Here is a 19,483-nt window from a genome sequence, read left to right on the forward strand (position 1 = left end):
AACTGACTTACTAGCAAAAAATATTAATAAATGTGCACAAGTGGCTACATGCAGCTCTCGCTTTGATCTCAAAACAAGCGCATCTATTCGCAACCACTCATGCTGGAAACACAATCCAGTTCAAAGGAATGGCACAGATCCATATATGGCAATGGTCTACTTGCATATAGGGATACTGCAGCTCTGATTGGTTATGCCGTACCGGTCTTTAGAGTAGGTGTCAATGCAACAGAATCCTACTCCTGTGTGTTCTGCCTACAAGAAAATCTCTTGCATAGTTCGTTTTGTTTCGGTATGTTGCATTGAAAGTGGCTAATGTTCGCAATTCCCACAGTAGAGGGAAATGTTGATAGTGTTAACTAAAGGTGAAAACTAGAAAGTTGAGTTAAGTTCAATTTCGTGCTTCTCTGCGCGGTCTGATATTTATTCTGCACAGCAGTCCAAGCGGAGCTGCGTGCCCGTGCACACATGCAGCTAAGAGGAAACATTGGTGAAGACTCCTAATTTCTTCCTGAGACCAGCGGAGTAAAAACCCATAATTATCAGCTTAATTCAGTCAGCGTATAAAACCGCTTCACCAGGCCAAATATATACACTCCTTACTAGAAACATTAATATCTTATCGCCTATTGAAACCTGGGATTCCTACTTTACTCATAACATTACTGTCCTTTACTTTCATTGAAAGATATCCTCAAACTTTGTCAGAATTTCCTTGACTCCCTGGTAGGGAAGAGTGGGGGAAATTGTTGGAAAGTTGTGCGCTCACTATTAGTAAGGGGAGCCAGGGGAAAATTGTAAAAGTCTTTATATCTATTATAGACATGTTTGAGCAGTGGCAAACCTATTGGACCTTCAGTGTGTGACAGGCTCGTGATGCTGAAAGGACAGCAACCGTAATACCAGCGCACTCATGTAGGAGAGTGCACTTTTTGTCAAACACAAAGGGCCAGTGGTGTAGTGGAGGCAGTGGAGGCTCCTCAGAGGAGGAAGGGGAGGACCATTCTCCTCAGTGAATTTTATAAAAATAAAAAGTAAAACATTAAAAAAGTTTTCATTTTTAGATAAACTATACTAAATATATTCACGTCACCAAATAATTGAATAAAACACACTGTTTTGCAATGAAGTTCTACAGTAGCCTCAACAGCACTCTGTAGGGTAGCACCATGTTGTAGCTGGAGGACAGCTACAGTGAGGGGAGAAAAGTATTTGATCCCCTGCTGATTTTGTACGTTTGCCCACTGACAAAGACATGATCAGTCTATAATTTTAATGGTAGGTTTATTTGAACAGTGAGAGACAGAATTACAAAAAAAAAATCCAGAAAAACGCATGTCAAAAATGTAATAAATTGATTTGCATTTTAATGAGGGAAATAATTATTTGACCCCTCTGCAAAACATGATTTAGTACTTGGTGGCAAAACCCTTGTTAGCAATCACAGAGGTCAGACGTTTCTTGTAGTTGGCCACCAGGTTTGCACACATCTCAGGAGGGATTTTGTCCTACTCCTCTTTACAGATCTTCTCCAAGTCATTAAGATTTCGAGGCTGACGTTTGGCAACTCGAACCTTCAGCTCCCTCCACAGATTTTCTATGGGATTAAGGTCTGGAGACTGGCTAGGCCTCTCCAGGACCTTCATGTGCTTCTTCTTGAGCCACTCCTTTGTTGCCTAGGCCATGTGGTTTGGGTCATTGTCATGTTGGAATACCCATCCACAACCCATTTTCAATGCCCTGGCTGAGGGAAGGAGGTTCTCACCCAAGATTTGACGGTACATGGCCCCGTCCATCGTCCCTTTGATGCGGTGAAGTTTTCCTGTCCCCTTAGCAGAAAAACACCCCCAAAGCATAATGTTTCCACCTCCATGTTTGACGGTGGGATGGTGTTCTTGGGGTCATAGGCAGCATTCCTCCTCCTCCAAACACGGCAAGTTGAGTTGATGCCAAAGAGCTCGATTTTGGTCTCATCTGACCACAACTCTTTCACCCAGTTCTCCTCTGAATCATTCAGATGTTCATTGACAAACTTCAGACGGGCATGGATATGTGCTTTCTTGAGCAGGGGGACCTTGCGGGCGCTGCAGGATTTCAGTCCTTCACGGCGTAGTGTGTTACCAATTGTTTTCTTGGTGACTATGGTCCCAGCTGCCTTGAGATCAGTGACAAGATCCTCCCGTGTAGTTCTGGGCTGATTCCTCACCGTTCTCATGATCATTGCAACTCCACGAGGTGAGATCTAGCATGGAGCCCCAGGCCGAGGGAGATTGACAGTTCTTTTGTGTTTCTTCCATTTGCGATTAATCGCACCAACTGTTGTCACCTTCTCACCAAGCTGCTTGGCGATGGTCTTGTAGCCCATTCCAGCCTTGTGTAGGTCTACAATCTTGTCCCTGACATCCTTGGAGAGCTCTTTGGTCTTGGCCATGGTGGAGAGTTTGGAATCTGATTGTTGATTGCTTCTGTGGACAGGTGTCTTTTATACAGGTAACAAGCTGAGATTAGGAGCACTCCCTTTAACAGTGTGTTCCTAATCTCAGCTTGTTACCTGTATAAAAGACACCTGGGAGCCAGGAACTTTTCTGATTGAGAGGGGGTCAAATACTTATTTCCCTCATTAAAATGCAAATCAATTTATAACATTTTTTGACATGCGTTTTTCTGGATTGTTATTATTCTGTCTCTCACTGTTCAAATAAACCTAGCATTAAAATTATAGACTGATCATTTCTTTGTCAGTGGGCAAATGTACAAAATCAGCAGGGGATCAAATACTTTTTCCCTCACTGTAGTTCCCATCCTCCTCTGGGTACTTTGACTTCAATACAAAACCTAGGAGGCTCCTGGTTCTCACCCGTTCCATAGACTTACACAGCAATTATGACAACTTCCGGAAGACGTCCTCCAACCTATCAGAGCTCTTGCATTATGAACTGACATGTTGTCCACCCATTCAAAAGATCAGAGAATGAATCTAGTACTGAAAGCATAAGCTACAGCTAGCTAGCTAGCACTGCAGTGCATCAAATGTGGCGAGTAGTTGACTCAAAGTGAGAGCAAGAAAATAGTTGAACAGTTTTGAAGAAATTCATTTATTCTTTAAAAAAATGTTTACTTTCACTATCACTTACTTAGCTAGCCAATGCAGCTAGCTAGTTTGGCCTACTCAAACACCCGGCTCAAACAGAGGGGGATGCTATGTTCGCTAGCTGGCTATGGCTATCCAACACTGGAACTCTTCCAAGTCAAGGTAAGCTTTTGGTTTTATTAATTTATTGCCACCGGGGCTCGCCAGTGTAACTGCTAAACTGCTTCCTGACTAACTGTACTGCATGATTGTAATGTTAGCGGGTTTACTAACGCGTTAGTTCAAGTAGCTATGTTGTCTTGCGAAAATAATGATGTGATTAGATTTAATGTAGATTCAACGAGCTGTGTCTTAAAACAGCCTCATAAACATTTTCAATCAGACATTCAAACTTGCCATACAGAGTTGAAATATCTAGCCAACATTTTGAATTGAATAACGTTGCTGGTGAACTTCAGAGCTGTAAAGATTTGAAACTTTGGCTCTTGTTAAAGGCAAATGCAGACGCATACTATTTCACGTAAATAGCGTCCGAGAATAGCCAACTTTGCTCTGGTAGTAGTCATTGCTCCTGCTCGAGAGTCTACACATTCTGGGTGATGCAAAACAATGTCATCTCACTGGCTTCTTCTCTGGCCAGCTCTCATTGGCTATTGCTGATCACCGTTCTCAAAATCATGCACAAAGTAGCCTACACAATCACAAAGCACATGAAATATTATTAAATAATATTTAATATTATCTTTCATAATATTACATATTATTATGAAATATTCACGTGTGCAGCAGACATAGCCTAGTTTCAGCGGAATACCATCTGTAGGCAGCAAGAGCGCGCAGCTCTCAACTGGTTGTTGCATGGAGCAGCATTAGGTCCCAATCATAAGAATACAAAAACACAGCCATTAGGCTAAGCATTTCCCAATCGAAATGTACAACTATTACTTCCCATTGCAAAAAAAAACATTTCACGATTAGCACACAAAGTAACAGGTGATCTAAAGTTTAAATGCAACATATGTTTCACTCACAAGTTATTTTCAAAGAGATGGCTAAAAACAGCATGCCAGCTGCAATAACAAATCACAGTTCCACTCACCAGATGATGATACTTTTTAACTTAACTTCTTGTTGAAAGTTATTCTTGAAAAGGGAGAAGCTAACAAATTAGCAACATCATCCACTTCGATAATACCTCCTGCAGCCGCTGCAAACTAGCCTACAACAAAAGCTAGCTAGCAATTGCACAGTGACTTGTTGGCCTTCCATATGTTTTCCCATGGTCTAGCTAGCTAGCTTTTGTTAATGTGAAGTTAATGTGATTGGTTGATTCCACTGTCACTCCAACATTTTGCCCTAATACATTTGAATGGTAGATGCCTTCTATCAAGCTTCTGAAGGCCTAGCCAATGGCTTACTTAGCTAGCTAGATTTATCTCTCCATAGAACACTAAATAAAAATTCTGATTGGATCCTTTTTTCTCTTCTCTTTCCTTTCTAACAAAAAACTGAAGAGATTAAATCAGAACATAATTGAAAAGAATAATATAATAATTATTAATGTTATTTTTTATAAATCCTTAGCCTTTCTCTGAAAGCGTAGAAGGCCCACATTGTTCCCCACTGTGTTTGGGTTAGTAATATTTTGTAGAGTGGCTCTATTTGCCCTGAGCATGCATTTTTTCACCATTCTGAATTTCTAAAGAATCTATATGTTCTTCTAAAATATGATCACAGAAATACTGGACATTTTGAACTCTTTTTATGTTGGTGATTTGACAAAATTACAATGAAGGTCTCGGACCCCTTGACCCCCTCCCAGTCTTCGTCTTGAATCGGTAAATGAGATCTGGTGCAACCAATTACCTTCAGAAGTCACATAATTAGTTAAGTAAAGTCCACCTGGTTGCAATCTAAGTGTCACATGATCTCAGTATATATACACCTGTTCTGAAAGGCCTCAGAGTCTGAAACACCACTAAGCAAGAGCCACCACCAAGAGTCCCAAACAGGTCAGGGACAAAGTTGTGGAGAAGTACAGATCAGGGTTGAGTAATAAAAAAGTATCAGAAACTTTGAACATCCCACGGAGCACCATTAAATCCATTATTAAAAAATTAAAAGAATATGGCACCACAACAAACCTGCCAAGAGAGGGCCGCCCACCAAAACTCACGGACCAGGCAAGTAGGGCATTAATCAGAGAGGCAACAAAGAGACCAAAGATAACCCTGAAGGAGCTGCAAAGCTCCACAGCGGAGATTGGAGTATCTGTCCATATGACCACTTTAAGCCGTACACTCCACAGAGCTGGGCTATACGGAAGAGTGGCGAGAAAAAAGCCATTGCTTAAAGAAAAACAGAAGCAAACACGTTTGGTGTTCGCCAAAAGGCATGTGGGAGACTCCCCAAACAAACACTAAAATTGAACATATGGAAGAAGGTACTCTGGTCAGATGAGACTAAAAGTGAGCTTTTTGGCCATCAAGGAAAACGTATGTCTGAAGCAAACCCAATACCTCTTATCACCCCGAGAATACCATCCCCACAGTGAAGCATGGTGGTGGCAGCATCATGCTGTGGGGATGTTTTTCTTCGTCAGGGACTGGGAAACTGGTCAGAATTGAAGGAATGATGGATGGCACTAAATACAGGGAAATTCTTGAGGGAAACCTGTTTCAGTCTTCCAGAGATTTGTGACTGGGACGGAGGTTCACCTTCCAGCAGGACAATGACCCTAAGCATACTGCTAAAGCAACACTCGAGTGGTTTAAGGGGAAACATTTAAATGTCTTGGAATGGCCTAGTCAAAGCCCAGACCTCAATCCAATTGAGAATCTGTGGTATGACTTAAAGATTGCTGTACATCAGCGGAACCCATCCATCTTGAAGGAGCTGGAGCAGTTTTGCCTTGAAGAATGGGCAGAAATCCCAGTGGCTAGAAGTGCCAAGCTTATAGAGACATACCCCAAGAGACTTGCAGCTGTAATTGCTGCAAAAGGTGGCTCTACAAAAGTATTGCCTTTAGGGGGGTGAATAGTTATGCACGCTCAAGTTTTCTGTTTTTTTTTCTTGTTTGTTTCACAAAAAAATATATTTTGCATCTTCAAAGTGGTAGGCATGTTGGGTAAATCAAATGATACAAACTCCCCAAATATATTTTAATTCCAGGTTGTAAGGCAACAAAATAGGTAAAATGCCAAGGAGGGTGAATACTTTCTCAAGCCACTGTACGTGCATGAATTGATGACCTCTTGATGACATGTTGCAACACAGTACGCACACACACTAAACCATTTGGCAAAATATACTGAACAAAAATATAAACGCAACATGCAACAATTTCAAAGATTTTACTGAGTTACAGTTTATAAAAAGAAATCAGTCAATTGAAATAAATTCATTAGGCCTTAAACTGGATTTCACATGACTGGGAATACAGAAATGCATCTGTTGGTCACAGATACCTTAAAAAAGGGTGGGGGCGTGGATCAGTAAACCAGTCAGCATTTGGTGTGACCACCATTTGCCTCATGCAGCGTGACACATCTCGTTGTCCATAGCTTATGCCTGCCCACACCATAACCCCACCTCCACCACGGGGCACTCTGTTTACAATGTTGACATCAGCAAACTGCTCGCCCACACAATGCGGTTGTGAGGCCTGTTGCACATACTGCCAAATTCTCTACAACGACGTTGGAGGCGGCTTATGGTAGATAAATTAACATTTACTGTAATTCTCTGGCAACATCTCTGGTGGACATTCCTGCAGTCAGCATGCCAAATGCACGCTCCCTCAAACTTAAGACATCTGTGGCATTGTGTTGTGTGAGAGAACTGTAAATTTTAGAGTGGCCTTTTATTATAATATATAATAATAATATGCCATTTAGCAGACGCTTTTATCCAAAGCGACTTACAGTCATGCGTGCATACATTTTTGTGTATGGGTGGTTCCGGGGATCGAACCCACTACCTTGGCGTTACAATCGCCGTGCTCTACCAGTTGAGCTACAGAGGACCATTGTCCCCAGCACAATGTGCACCTGTGTAATGATCATGCTGTTTAATCAGCTTCTTGATATGCCACACCTGTCAGGTGGATGGATTATCTTGGCAAATAATAAATGCTCATTAACAGGGATGTAAACAAATTTGAGAGAAATATGCTTTTTGTGCATATGGAAACTTTCAGGGATCTTTTATTTCAGCTCATGAAACATGGGACCAATACTTTTGTGTTTATATTGTTGTTCAGTGTATATAACAAGCACTTATAGTGTTATTAATGCTTATACTGTAGCAAGTCTTGTAATACATTATGAGTGTGAATAAAGGGGCTGATGTTTATGCATCATGGACAGGTTCATAATTACACTAAGTAAGTTTCATGTGTAAAAGCTTAGAAACATTTTCATAGCTGTAAGCATGCTACACTTTCAATAATACTGGTATGGCCCTCTATTAAAGAACTAGAGAACCCAACATGGTCAGAGGAAGGCAATAACCTGTGGCTTCATAAAGTTTCCTACCACAAGGTTTCAACATAAAACGTAAGCTTGCATTTACTCACACCCTCACATTATATGGAGATAGATTTCTATGGAAACAGGGCTTTAGTAATAGTGCAGCAAGCCCAAAGTCACTACTGTAGTAGTAGTACTAGTAGTAGTAGTAGTAGCAGTAATAGTAGTTTTGTACGAGGAGGAAGAATGACAAGTGAGAACTGAGGATGTCTAAAATGTATCAATGGATCTGCAAAAACGGATCCATAAAAGTCACAAATGTAGTCTGTGGAGATGCAAAATCAAGACTGTAAATATATAAATAGTAAGTTCTGTGTAAATGTATAAAAGTCTCTATCAAGCATTTATGTATGGTAAGACAATCAATCATCTGGGATTAGCAACCAATTGCTATGCATTTGCACTTAAAGAAGCTTCCCTGATTTATTTTCCCAACTTCTTTCCAAATGTGCATGTTTTATGTCATTGGATGATACACAAAATGACTAGAAAAGTAAAATATTGGCAGACTATGGACAAGTAAAACTGAACGTTATTTTTTCCAGCAATGTTACAGTAAATATATTTTGCCTACCTGATAAGTAGAATGAAAGGGGTATTATCCAATCCATTGTCATGCTCCCATGGACCGCGAATGGAAGGAGAGGTCTGAGTTCTGAGGTCTTATAGTTGTGTCAGTTTGAGAAGAGGAACTTGAAAAAGAGGAAATGGCTTCGGTTACACATTTCCAAGTAGCAGCTGAACTGATGGAGTGAAAGGCCTCCAATATTTAATCCAATGTTTTCCACTCTCTCGCCATTTGGCTTTCCACCTTTCTCTTGCCATATAACACGATTCCCCAATAGGCGGCCCGCGGGCCAAATTCGGCTCGCAGGTGATTTTATTTGGGGAAAAAACAATAACAAATGTTTTTGTTTTTTGTTTTTTTTACATAAAATACTGTAAAATCACCAAGAAACCAAGAAAAAGTATTCCCACGCATAAATAGAGAGGCATATGTGATGGTATCTCAATGTAATCAAGGTTTGAAATTATTCTGTTTTGCCAAATAATATATATTTTTGGGTCAATTTGCAGTGTACAACCATCCGCTCAAGGAAAATTTGGGCGACGGCTGAAAGTAATTGGGGACCCCTGCCATTTAACATCCCTCTCTTTCTCTCACTTTCTGTCTGTCTTTGTCTCTCTTTGTCAACACCCCCCCCCCCCCCTCGCTAAAGATGGCAATGTTGTAATCTACTATAGCTCAATTGGCCTTCTTGTTTTGTCAATATATCTGTTTTGCTACTCTTTATCTGTTGTGGTAAAGGTTTACAAGTTTGAGGATCATGATGATGATGATTATTATTATGAAGATGATTATGATTAAGCACTTTTATTTGGATACTTTTGTATGCACATTCTTGCCCAATGAATGTATGTAATCAACAGAATATACAACCTTCTTTTTACAGACTCACTTGTGCTTTCATAACAGCCCTATGTTGAGCTCAACTGCTGTGCCATCTATTTGCTGTTAACTGCTCGTATCACCCGGTGGATATTCTTGATAATATTTACCTTAATTTCTATTATTACTATTATAATTTCTTACAAATGCCTTATTCTTATTAATTGTCTCAAAGAGAGGTGTGTCTCCACTATGCCTCTTTGTTACTGATGTGCCTTCTTGTTTGCTAAAGTGCATTGTCCAGTGAGACTGGTGTTGAGAAAAGCCTTTGAGCTGGAATGTCGACATTAAACAGTCTCCACTCTTCTTGTTTTTTTTTTCTATGGTAATACTTACTGGCGTCTAACAGTACATTCTAAATAAATAGGAAGTAGTCATTGCGCCAAGCAGGCAGTTCAATTATGTTGTGTAAATTGTCAGTTAATATGAAATAAAATAAGGAAGGAAAAGCAACATATTGTTTATTCCGTAGCTCCAGTACAAACATTATACTGAGTTAGGTGTCACAGACCCAGGAGTAATATTACATGTTGTGTAAAAACATGACGATGGGAATCTCTTCACCTAAAAAATGTGTAAAATGGTAGGGAGAGGGTATGGAGGCAGAACAAATTTTTTTGTAATCTTCTCTCTGAAGCAAGAGCCCAAAGAAAGGTTTCCGTTTCTCTCTCTTTCTCCGTACTGAGGTACCGAATGAGTGATGTTGCAAAGGGTCTTGTAGAGACGGCTTCTTAGGAGGTGCCGGATAAGACATGGCACTCCCCATGTGGGGGAGGGTGGAGGGGACAGGGAGGTGGGTGGAGGGGACAGGGAGGTGGGGGGAGGGTTAGGAGAGGGATACTGGTGAGTGTCCATGCTTAATAAGCGTGGTTGGCCACGAACAGTGATTCTCCAGCGGCGGCGCTGTCTCCGGAAGCGACGTACTTGCCTTGGCAGGCCAGGCTGTTGGCCTGTGGAAGGAAAGAAGAACAACATAAGAACAACATAAACTTGTTTTCTGCTGATATTTTCTAAGTGTGGAATTTACATTGTGGCTTCCTATATGTCCATAATATAAACATGTGGCCTCTGTCCAGCCATAAATAATCGCATATGAAATATGAGCAAAATATATGAAATATATACTTTTTTTTATATATAATGCCAAATATATGACAATCATATATGAAATATATGCCAAATCTATTCAAATACATTTGAAAAATATATTTGGTTATTTGTACCAGAGCTCTCTTGATGAATTCCTCCTGTGCAGCCTTGCCGTTCGCAGGCTTTCCACCCCATGCCTTCAGGGCGGATGCCTGGAGGGCACGGCCATAGGAAAAAGTTAATGCCCATGGCCTGTGCAGGGGACACTGGTTCATGACGTTCAGGTTGATGGATGCCTCCTCCTCAGACTGGCCACCGGACAGGAAGGTGATGCCTGTGGGTGAAGAGGGGAAGAAGAGAGGTTATTTTATTGTAAAAACCTACTTAAAGAATATACAACAACACATTGTATACTTCACATACAACACAATTGTATGTGAAATATACACTATAATATAAAACATATAATAATGTAACTACATACTGCATGTGAAAGTGCCATTTTCATGGAGAGTGTGTTTGTGTTTGTGAAAACGTGTCATAACATCGAGTGTGAGAGGGTGAAGGTGGATGTTTAGAAATGTATATGTGTATCGTGCTGTATATTGTGCTGTATTCAGTGTGTTGTTGGCCGCTCACCAGGAACTGCTGGGGGCACGGTGCGGCGCAGGGCGGTGACTGTGGCCATGGCGATCTCCTGGTGGGTGTACTTGTGTGAGCAGGAGTGTCCGGCAGTGACCATGTTGGGCTTCAGGAGGGTACCCTCCAGGTAGACGTGGTGGTCGGACAGAGCCTTGTACATTGCGGCCAGGACCTTCTCAGTCACATACTGGGTGCGCTTCAGGTCATGGTCACCGTCGGGGAGGATCTCGGGCTCAACAATCGGGACAATGCCGTGCTAGAAGAGAGGAGAGGTCATGAGTACTAAAAGACACTTTTAGCCAATGGAGCATGTTGTTGACCATGACAGTTAACAGTCCGAACTGTGAAACGTTAGTGGTGGGTGGCTCTCTTCCTATCTTTCCTCTCTATCCCTCTACAGCAGGGTTGGGCAACTTTGATGGGGGTGGGTGGCCCCCCTCTTGACAATGGAGAGACATTTATTTAGTTTTAGTTTTAAAGTTTGCTGCAATTCTACACATTTAGCCATGGAGCAGAGAGAAGATTTTGCCATTTTTAATATGATATATGAGTGAGACTGACTACCAAAATCAACAGGGCCCCCCCGGCCGGTAATTCAACCATGATAACAAGTTTAAATAGCTGGCCGCTAAATTAACTTAGCAATCAAAAAAATAAATGCTGACATGGGCTAATTGACTATCGGTGACTGACGTAACAAGAGAAAAACTGCTGATTCACAACCAAATACACTTAGTGTATTTTACTATTCTAACTCGCAAGAGTAAGTTGAAACCCTGACTGCCGGGGGCCGCCAGTTGCCCATCCCTGCTCTACACTTATCTAAAAAATAAATAAATAAAGTGTTTTCTGATACTGTGATTTAAAAAAAAGTTTAATAATTTCTGAGGAATTTATAAGCATTTAATAGATTTATAATTGCTTATTTCATGAAAGTTTATATAAAGTGTAACCCATTTGTTTCAAGAGAGTCAATGATTCTAAGGTAACTTGAGGGCCATAGGATAATTGAACCCACAACTTTGCCATTGTTGGCACTGTGCTTTAACTACCTGAGCTAATGAACTAACAAGACCACTGAGGCCTTAAGAAAGGGTATTTGTTGTGTGATTCTTACCATCTGGCAGATACTGGCATAACGAGCCAAGACATTACAATTCTCCATGATGGCCAGGCGGGAGGGGGTGGTGGAGGTGATCTTCAGCACACAACGCCACTTGGCAAAGTCACAACCGTCCTTCTTGTACTGGGCGCAACGCTCATACAGGCCATCCAGACCTGACAAAGAAATGTATTGAGGCAGGGAGAGAAAATTGGTTCTGGCTCACACAAGCCAAGGCTACTAAGTATTTAATCTAGGTTGGAATAATATAAAAACCATTTTTGAACTTATATACAAATGATTGTATGTTGTTGTACTGTATGTCTGTATGCCCATTAGTTGGGAATGCCATTGATTCTTCCTATTCTTCCTCCTTACCCTGGGTGGTGGTCTCTCCGTTGGTTCCGGCGAGGGGGACGACACCTTTGTCAACCTTGATGCCTACAACCCAGCCTCTGGACTTGACGTGCTCGGGGAAGGTCTTGCCGGCATCGGTCTTCTGGTACAGGGTCTCGTGGAAGAAGATGACGCCACCAATGCAAGGACCGGCGCGCTCGTCGGCGGTGAAGAGGAGCTGACGGTACAGCCTCCTGTTTTCCTCAGTGTTCTCAGCATTGATGCTCTGGAAGCGCTTGGCAACGCTGCCTGTTGGGGGGAAAGAGTGATAGGGAGTGAGGGTTAGACTCACAGAATGAAATAGAACAAATATTATGTTATATCTCTATGGTTAAACTGAATTCCGAATTTACACAATTCAGTAGTCCAATTGTCCTTAGCCATCTGAATGAAATAAAATGAACTTGAACTGAACTATGAAATGGTGGCTTATTGGAAGTAGCATTTCAAGCTGAAGTGTGGTATTCCTTATTGGTTCTCATAAGGTGTTTTGGAGAAGTTATAATAAGGTGAAAAAACACTCATTGTATACATTGTGACAATGTAGTTGTTCTGATTATGAGTATGTCTTTGCATGTCATACAATATTTGTGCCTTTTCTTTCCATAGGTGTGTGTCTGTGTGTGTGTGTTAACATTGTGTGTGCAACCAGTTTGTGTTGGCCAGCTTTGCGTACCGGTAGACTCGTCAGCGGCGAGGATTCCCTTGCCCTTGGCGACGATCTTGAGAGCGATGTCACTGAGCTCCTTCTTCTGGTCAGGAGTGAGGAAGGGGAATGCGTGAGGCATTTTGACTCTGACCAGTGAGGAAGAGAAAGAGGGGGGAGACACTGGTTAACATTCTGAGTGGAGAGAGAGGGCTTGAGATACACAGAACGCATACAGAAATAGATAAGTAGCAAATAAACAAAGGTAGACTTAAACAAAGGTATATTTCATGAAAAGCAGTCAGTGACGTGAAAAGAGTGTAGACTACTTTCACCGTAAAATTACAGTATGTGAAAAGGTTCAAAGAAAAGGGAAGTAAGCTATGGATGCAGGAAGTGGCAAGTATTTGCGTCTGTCTATATGGGTGATTGTCTGTGTGTCATTCGAGTGTTACTCTTTTTGTCTGTCTTCCTCTCTTGTAATATATAGGCTTAACATGCCCCATAATCTGTTTCTGTTTCTCTGTCTGTCAGTTTGAGAGAGCTATATGACTGTTGTTTTCTTACTGTAGGTCTGTTTGAGGGTGCTGTGTAGCTATGGTTGTCTGTCTGTCTGTCCATTTGAGATTGCTGTGTGACTGTTGTTGTCTGTCTTTCTGTCTATAAGCTGCATGCCTGCCTACTGCATGTTAAGCTCTGGAATCTGTTGCAGCAGCCACCCCCACAGCCATGATAGGCATGTGAATGACCGTTTCCATTTTCTAGTCTCTCTTAACCCTGACCTTTCTGTTGGCTGCTCCCCCCTCCTCTCCCCTCCACTACTCACACTACACCTCCTTTATCCAACCCCGTCTTGTCACAGTACCACTCAATCCAATAGGTCAAACTAAATATAAACATCGGAACATGGCAGCTGTTACCAAAGCACCTCGTGTTTCTCTCAGAGTGGTTATGTAGAAGGGTACTGTGTGTGCATGTGTGCAGCCTCTTTCAGTCGCTAACTCAGTGTGGTGGTATGCCTCTGTTGAGAACATTATGTGCAGTAGCTGTAGTATAGTACAGTTAAGTACAGTATAGGCCAAGTTAAAAGTGTGCAGCATGAGTAAAAGCAATAAGTGAGTTATTTCCACTTTTTGGTCTAAGGAGGCTAGCGTAAAGCAAAGAAACAATGATACCTAATGTAGCAAAGCAACATTGTGGTATGCTAGCTTGAGTGAGCATTTAAGAGATTAATCTTGTATTAATGTTTTTAGCATAGAGATGTATCTAATGCATGCATAACATTTTGATTAGCATTGATGCACCATTGATCGTATAATAACAACATTGCTTCTGAAAATTGTACTCATGCATTTGCTCTTGCAGTCTCATAGAAGTTTTGTAATGCCAGCATACAATGTTTGCAGTGCTCTTTCAATTCTATATCACACACATACTACATGAGCAATATACAAATATATAAAGTACAAGCAACCAGAGCCTTACTAACATTTGCTATCCTAGATTTAAAAAAATAAATACTGATTTTTTTAAAATTAAGATATGATAAATATATTAGCTCGATATAAGTGTTGGAAAATAAATAATTAATTTCCCTCTTATTAAGATATGATTTGATTAATTTACCTTGGAGGGTTGGAGGAGAGCTGGGAGAAGAGAGGGGAGAAGATTCGATTAAAGTTCTCGACAACCTCCTGGCCCGAATGGGACACTTTTTATCCTCCCATTGTGACCCCTCACATTTCAGTCGCCGGCTAAAAAAAGAATGGCAAGCAACCGGAGAAGGGCGGTGACATTAAAGAAAACGTGCTGGAGTAACGCAGCTAGGCGTCCCATGCTATTGGGGAAAGGGCAAAGAGTGAATCGATGGGCGATGAGCAGGAGATGGTGAGAGGGAGAGAAGGATGGTGAGGAGAACAAATAAGTGGGTGCACATTAAATAATATGATATGCCATTTAGCAGACAGTTTTATCTAAAGCAACTTACAGTAGTGCGAGCACGCATTTCCATATGGTGATCATCATTACATTGCAAAAGCCATGCTCTACCTACTGAGCCACACAGGACCATATAGGAGTAAAAAGAGGGGAATATGAAGCAAAATCTGTAAGGTTCTGTATTCATTTTCTTAGTTCACCTTGTGTTCTTGAACGTAGCCCTGTTTCTTTGTGTTTTTGAACGTAGCCCTGTCTTTCATTTTTGTTCATTGATTTCACCTGTGTTAGTTACTCACGTGGTCTCATTAGCTTCTTATTTAGTTCAGTTCATTCTGTTTGTGCCTTGTGAGGTATTGTTCGTTTTTACTCTACTAAGCCTTTTCCTAGCTCGTTTGTGAGAACTAGTTATAGCCTTCAGTCCTAGTTTTGATTCACTTGCCTGTTTGCCTACATGTGTATGACCATTGCCTGCCTGTGACCACGTTTCCTGCCTTCTGCGAAGGCGAAATAAACACCTGCCACGTTCTGCGCGTGAATCTACACCTTTTTCTCCATGAGTTTCCTTACAAAATCAATGGAAGAGAGGGGAAAAGAGCTGAGAGGCCATGGGATGAGAGGGTTGGGGAATAAATGTAGACAAATATTCAGGTTGGAATAAAACTACATCAGGGATAGGGAATCAAGGGCCTTGAGTGAAAAGGTTTTATGTCTGCCTATATAGCAAGTTTTCAACGGACATACTTGTGACAAGACGTACAAGGTATAAAAACCACATCGTAATGCATTATACCTGTTGACTTTAAGTAAAGTGTTACCAAGGTTTCTTTTTTTGCATCTTTTCTAAAGATGGAAACCGCATGTAGGAATTCTCCTACTACAGTTTGAATCGGGAGTGATTCTACTTTAGTACTGTCTATTCAAATGAGATTCCTTTTCCTACATCTGAAATCCTGAGTCAACTCTCACAATCAGCCTGCTTTATTTTGCATGTATACACTATGAGTAAATAAGTATTTCATTATTTGTAAACATTTATCAGCATTACAATTCATAAGCATGTATAACATTTATAATGAATGAAGAAGCATTTAAACATTAATAAATATTCATAAACATGTATAATTCCTAATTAATGAAAGTTATTATAAACTGTAACTGGTTAAGCTATTATAAAGTGTAACCAGCTAAATTAATATAAAGTGTAACCAGCTAACCAGCTGTGAGTTCATAGAGTTCCACCAGTGAGAACGTTCTGAAAGAGCAATCCAGGAAGTTAACCCCGGCTAACCTGCTCTTAGAAATCCAATCCAGACATGGCAACACTGTGTGATGATCCTTGACCTTTTCTTGACCTTCTATGGCCTTTGCTTGGCAGGGCGGGATCAGGTGGTTGTCTTGGCAAATGTTGTACATGCATGAAAACATTGTACTTGTCTCACCTCGAGTTTGTTTCAATTTCTGATCCAATATATATGTTGATTGTGAGGTTTACTCACGGTTTGGTTTTGACACATCTCATCTCCTTTAGATGGTGTGTGGTGTATGAAGGAAATCTGAAGGCCTTGTGTGTTCACTGTGAGAGTAAAAGTGGGCTGCAGCTGTCAAATGCCAAATGTTGGCCAAATGCTGGGGCAAGTCATAATGTGATATGACAGCTCATGTCACACATCTTTAGGGCTGTACGTCGTTTAGCATGTAAACCTGCAGTGCGTTTGCTGAGGTGTAACCAACAATTACACACGGCCAATGTGTCGGAGACTGAGGCACTGCAATAGACTGTTGACTTCCTGAAAAGAGGCAACACGGAGTTGAGAATCAGACCTACTCAAAGTTCTGCTGATTGCAGCATGAGCTTTCTCATTTTTGTCCTTTTATATCTCATGCAATTTCAACATGTGCCTCACAATGTGGTATTTAGGACTTAAAAAGTTAATCAGTTATATATGCGTTTTAACTTGCATGATTAGTCATATAAAGACCATATCAATTAAACACTGTAAATAAGAGCATGTAACTTCAACGCAACATGAGAGCAAAGTGTAGTTATCATGTCAAAACTGGGTGAGACATTTCTCATGTGTTAATGATAGGGATGTAATGATTCACCAATGCATTGGTCCCCGGCACAGGACCCCAAACCAATCCAAATGCATGCATCGGTCAGAAAATAAATTTGAATGTTAAGAATTACCTCTAATCTTTTCGGACAACTGCGTCCTCTCCTTCAGTGTCGAACTAACCGAACTAAGTCGAACTAAGCAGGGGGCCAGCGGTATCTTCGCGATTAGAGAAGTGGCCAGCAATCGGAGTTTTGCCGGATCGAATCCCAGTGCTGACAGGGGAAAAATTCTGTCAGGGATGGTTGCTGGCGTCAATATCTCAGGTGCCACCTACTGCCGATGTTCCCTTGAGCAAGGAACTTAACCCCCTAAACTGCTCATTGGGTAATGTGCTCTGCTCCAACCTCTCTAACCTAATGTGTGTGTATATTGGGAGTTGGATAAAAGAAGAAGACACATTTCTATCTCGCGTGGACTTATAAATTATATCTTAATTATGTTGGGAGTCATTGATCTACAAGTAATTTTGAATGCCGAACAACCCAAAGCAATGTCAGTAGCATTGTCAAATTGTGCGCTGCTTCGCATGCTGACCGATGAGAGGTAGGCCTATTCCTGATCTGTCACATCTGCGTGTGTCACGTTCGTTGAAGGACGGGTCAGACCAAGGCGCAGCGTGATATGCGTACATGTTTATTGAACTGATAAACACACGACGAAAACAACAAAGGAAACTAAACGTGAAGTCCAAGGTAGCACACACAACATACCTTACACGGAACAAGATCCCACAACTAGACAGTGCCAATAGGCTGCCTAAGTATGGTCCCCAATCAGAGACAACGAGCGACAGCTGCCTCTGATTGGGAACCACACCGGCCAACATAGAACAGGGGTGTCAAACTCATTTTAGCTCAGGGGCCACATGGAGGAAAATATATTCCCAAGTGGGCCGGACCGGAAAAATCATGGTATATATAACTTAAAAACAACAACTTCAGATTGTTTTCTTTGTTTTAATACGATCAACATAAAACATAAAGCTGGAGCCTGAGGACAGTGTGTCCAAAATAGTACAAGCACAACATCACTATTAATCATAAAACACGTCAAGTTTATTTGAAAATTCTAAAGAAAAAGAACACACAAACACACAATGCCTCAGTGATTAACAGAACTGTTTCACAGATCACAGAACTATATCAGGGTGTCATTTCTCAGGAAGAAATGTAGATAAAAATAATGACATCCTGTTCCCCAAACAAGTGCAAGAACCACAGAGACAAGAATAGGTTAAATATACAAATAAAATAAATTAAAAACAATAGCACATCAACATAAAAACATATAAACATAAAGCTGGAGCCTGAGGACTGTGTTTCCAAAAGCACAATATCACTATTAATCATAAAACACCTCAAGTTATTTGAATGTTCTGAGGACAAAGAACACACAAAAACACAATGCCTCAGTGATTCACAGAAGTTTATCACAGATCACAGAACTATATCAGGGTGTCATTTCTCAGGCAGAAATGTAGATAAAAATAATGACATCCTGTTCCCCAAACAAGTGCAAGAACCACAGAGTCAAGAATAGGTTAAATATACAAATAAAATAAAATCAATTAAAAACAATAGCACATCAACATAAAAACATATAAACATAAAGCTGGAGCCTGAGGACAGTGTGTCCAAAAGCACAACATCACTATTAATCATAAAACACCTCAAGTTATTTGAAAGTTCTGAGGACAAAGAACACACAAACACACAATGCCTCAGTGATTCACAGAAGTATATCACAGATCACAGAACTATATCAGGGTGTCTCATGCAGCACTTTAAGTGGGGTTGCATAGTTTATTTGACTCCTGATACCTGGCATCTTTTAGCTTTCACCAGCGCATCAATATCAGGCGTCACATCCTGAGTGGCAGCCAACTTCAGGATGTGATTCAAGTGCTTGTGCGTGAGTCTTGAGCGCAGCTTTGTTTTATTTATGCTCATTACAGAGAAAACTTGCTCACAAAGATATGTGGTTCCAAACATGCACAACAGTTTTGCAGCGAGGGTTGTCAAGTTGGGGTAACCTGGCAAGAGATTCTGATAAAATGTCTCCAAGCCAGCTGCGGCAAATTTCCCCTTCAAATCCGAGTCACACTGCAAGTTTATTATTTCAAGTTGGATGCTGACGGGCAGAAAAGAGGGATTCACGGTGAATGGCGAGCAAAAAACATTGAAGTCTTTCTCCAGTTCACCAAAAATCTGAAAGCGTTGCTCAAACTCCCGTAACAGTCCCGTTATTTTATCTTTGAACCGCTTCATGTCTGCCACATGTTGGGTCGCGCACACATTTTTCAGACAGGGGAAGTGAGCTGCATCACCACCGGCGAGTTGCGTCTCCCACAATGACAGCTTCAACTTGAAAGAACGTATGCTGTCATAATACTGCGTGACAACTTTGTTGCGCCCTTGCAGCTGTTTGTTCAAGTTATTCAGGTGCTCTGTAACATCCACCATAAATGCAAGGTCCTGCAT

At 41.1% G+C, this 19,483-nt stretch overlaps 2 protein-coding genes across 2 annotated transcripts in view; both read right to left on the reverse strand.

The window, feature by feature from the left end:
• LOC311129575 (integrin alpha-M-like) overlaps positions 1-8,252 on the reverse strand; it is an 83,225-nt gene extending 74,973 nt beyond the window's left edge. The window contains exon 1 of the mRNA XM_084161915.1: positions 8,195-8,252. Coding sequence (XP_084018041.1) covers positions 8,195-8,237 — 43 coding nt within the window. The 5' untranslated portion in view covers positions 8,238-8,252. The remainder of the gene's footprint in view (positions 1-8,194) is intronic.
• Positions 8,253-9,927: 1,675 nt separating this feature from the next.
• On the reverse strand, positions 9,928-14,619 carry LOC311149205 (fructose-bisphosphate aldolase A; the record flags this gene model as incomplete). Its single annotated transcript, XM_084186290.1, has 7 exons — positions 14,572-14,619; positions 12,976-13,094; positions 12,282-12,548; positions 11,919-12,079; positions 10,799-11,057; positions 10,294-10,493; positions 9,928-10,020 (listed from the first exon to the last, which is right to left on the reverse strand). Exons 2-7 carry the CDS (start codon positions 13,085-13,087, stop codon positions 9,928-9,930), a joined length of 1,092 nt encoding a protein of 363 aa, XP_084042416.1. The 5' UTR covers positions 13,088-13,094; positions 14,572-14,619.
• Positions 14,620-19,483: the final 4,864 nt, after the last annotated feature.

This window comes from Coregonus lavaretus (genome assembly GCF_964263955.1).
Source record: "Coregonus lavaretus genome assembly, chromosome: 1".
NCBI classification, from domain to species: domain Eukaryota; kingdom Metazoa; phylum Chordata; class Actinopteri; order Salmoniformes; family Salmonidae; genus Coregonus; species Coregonus lavaretus.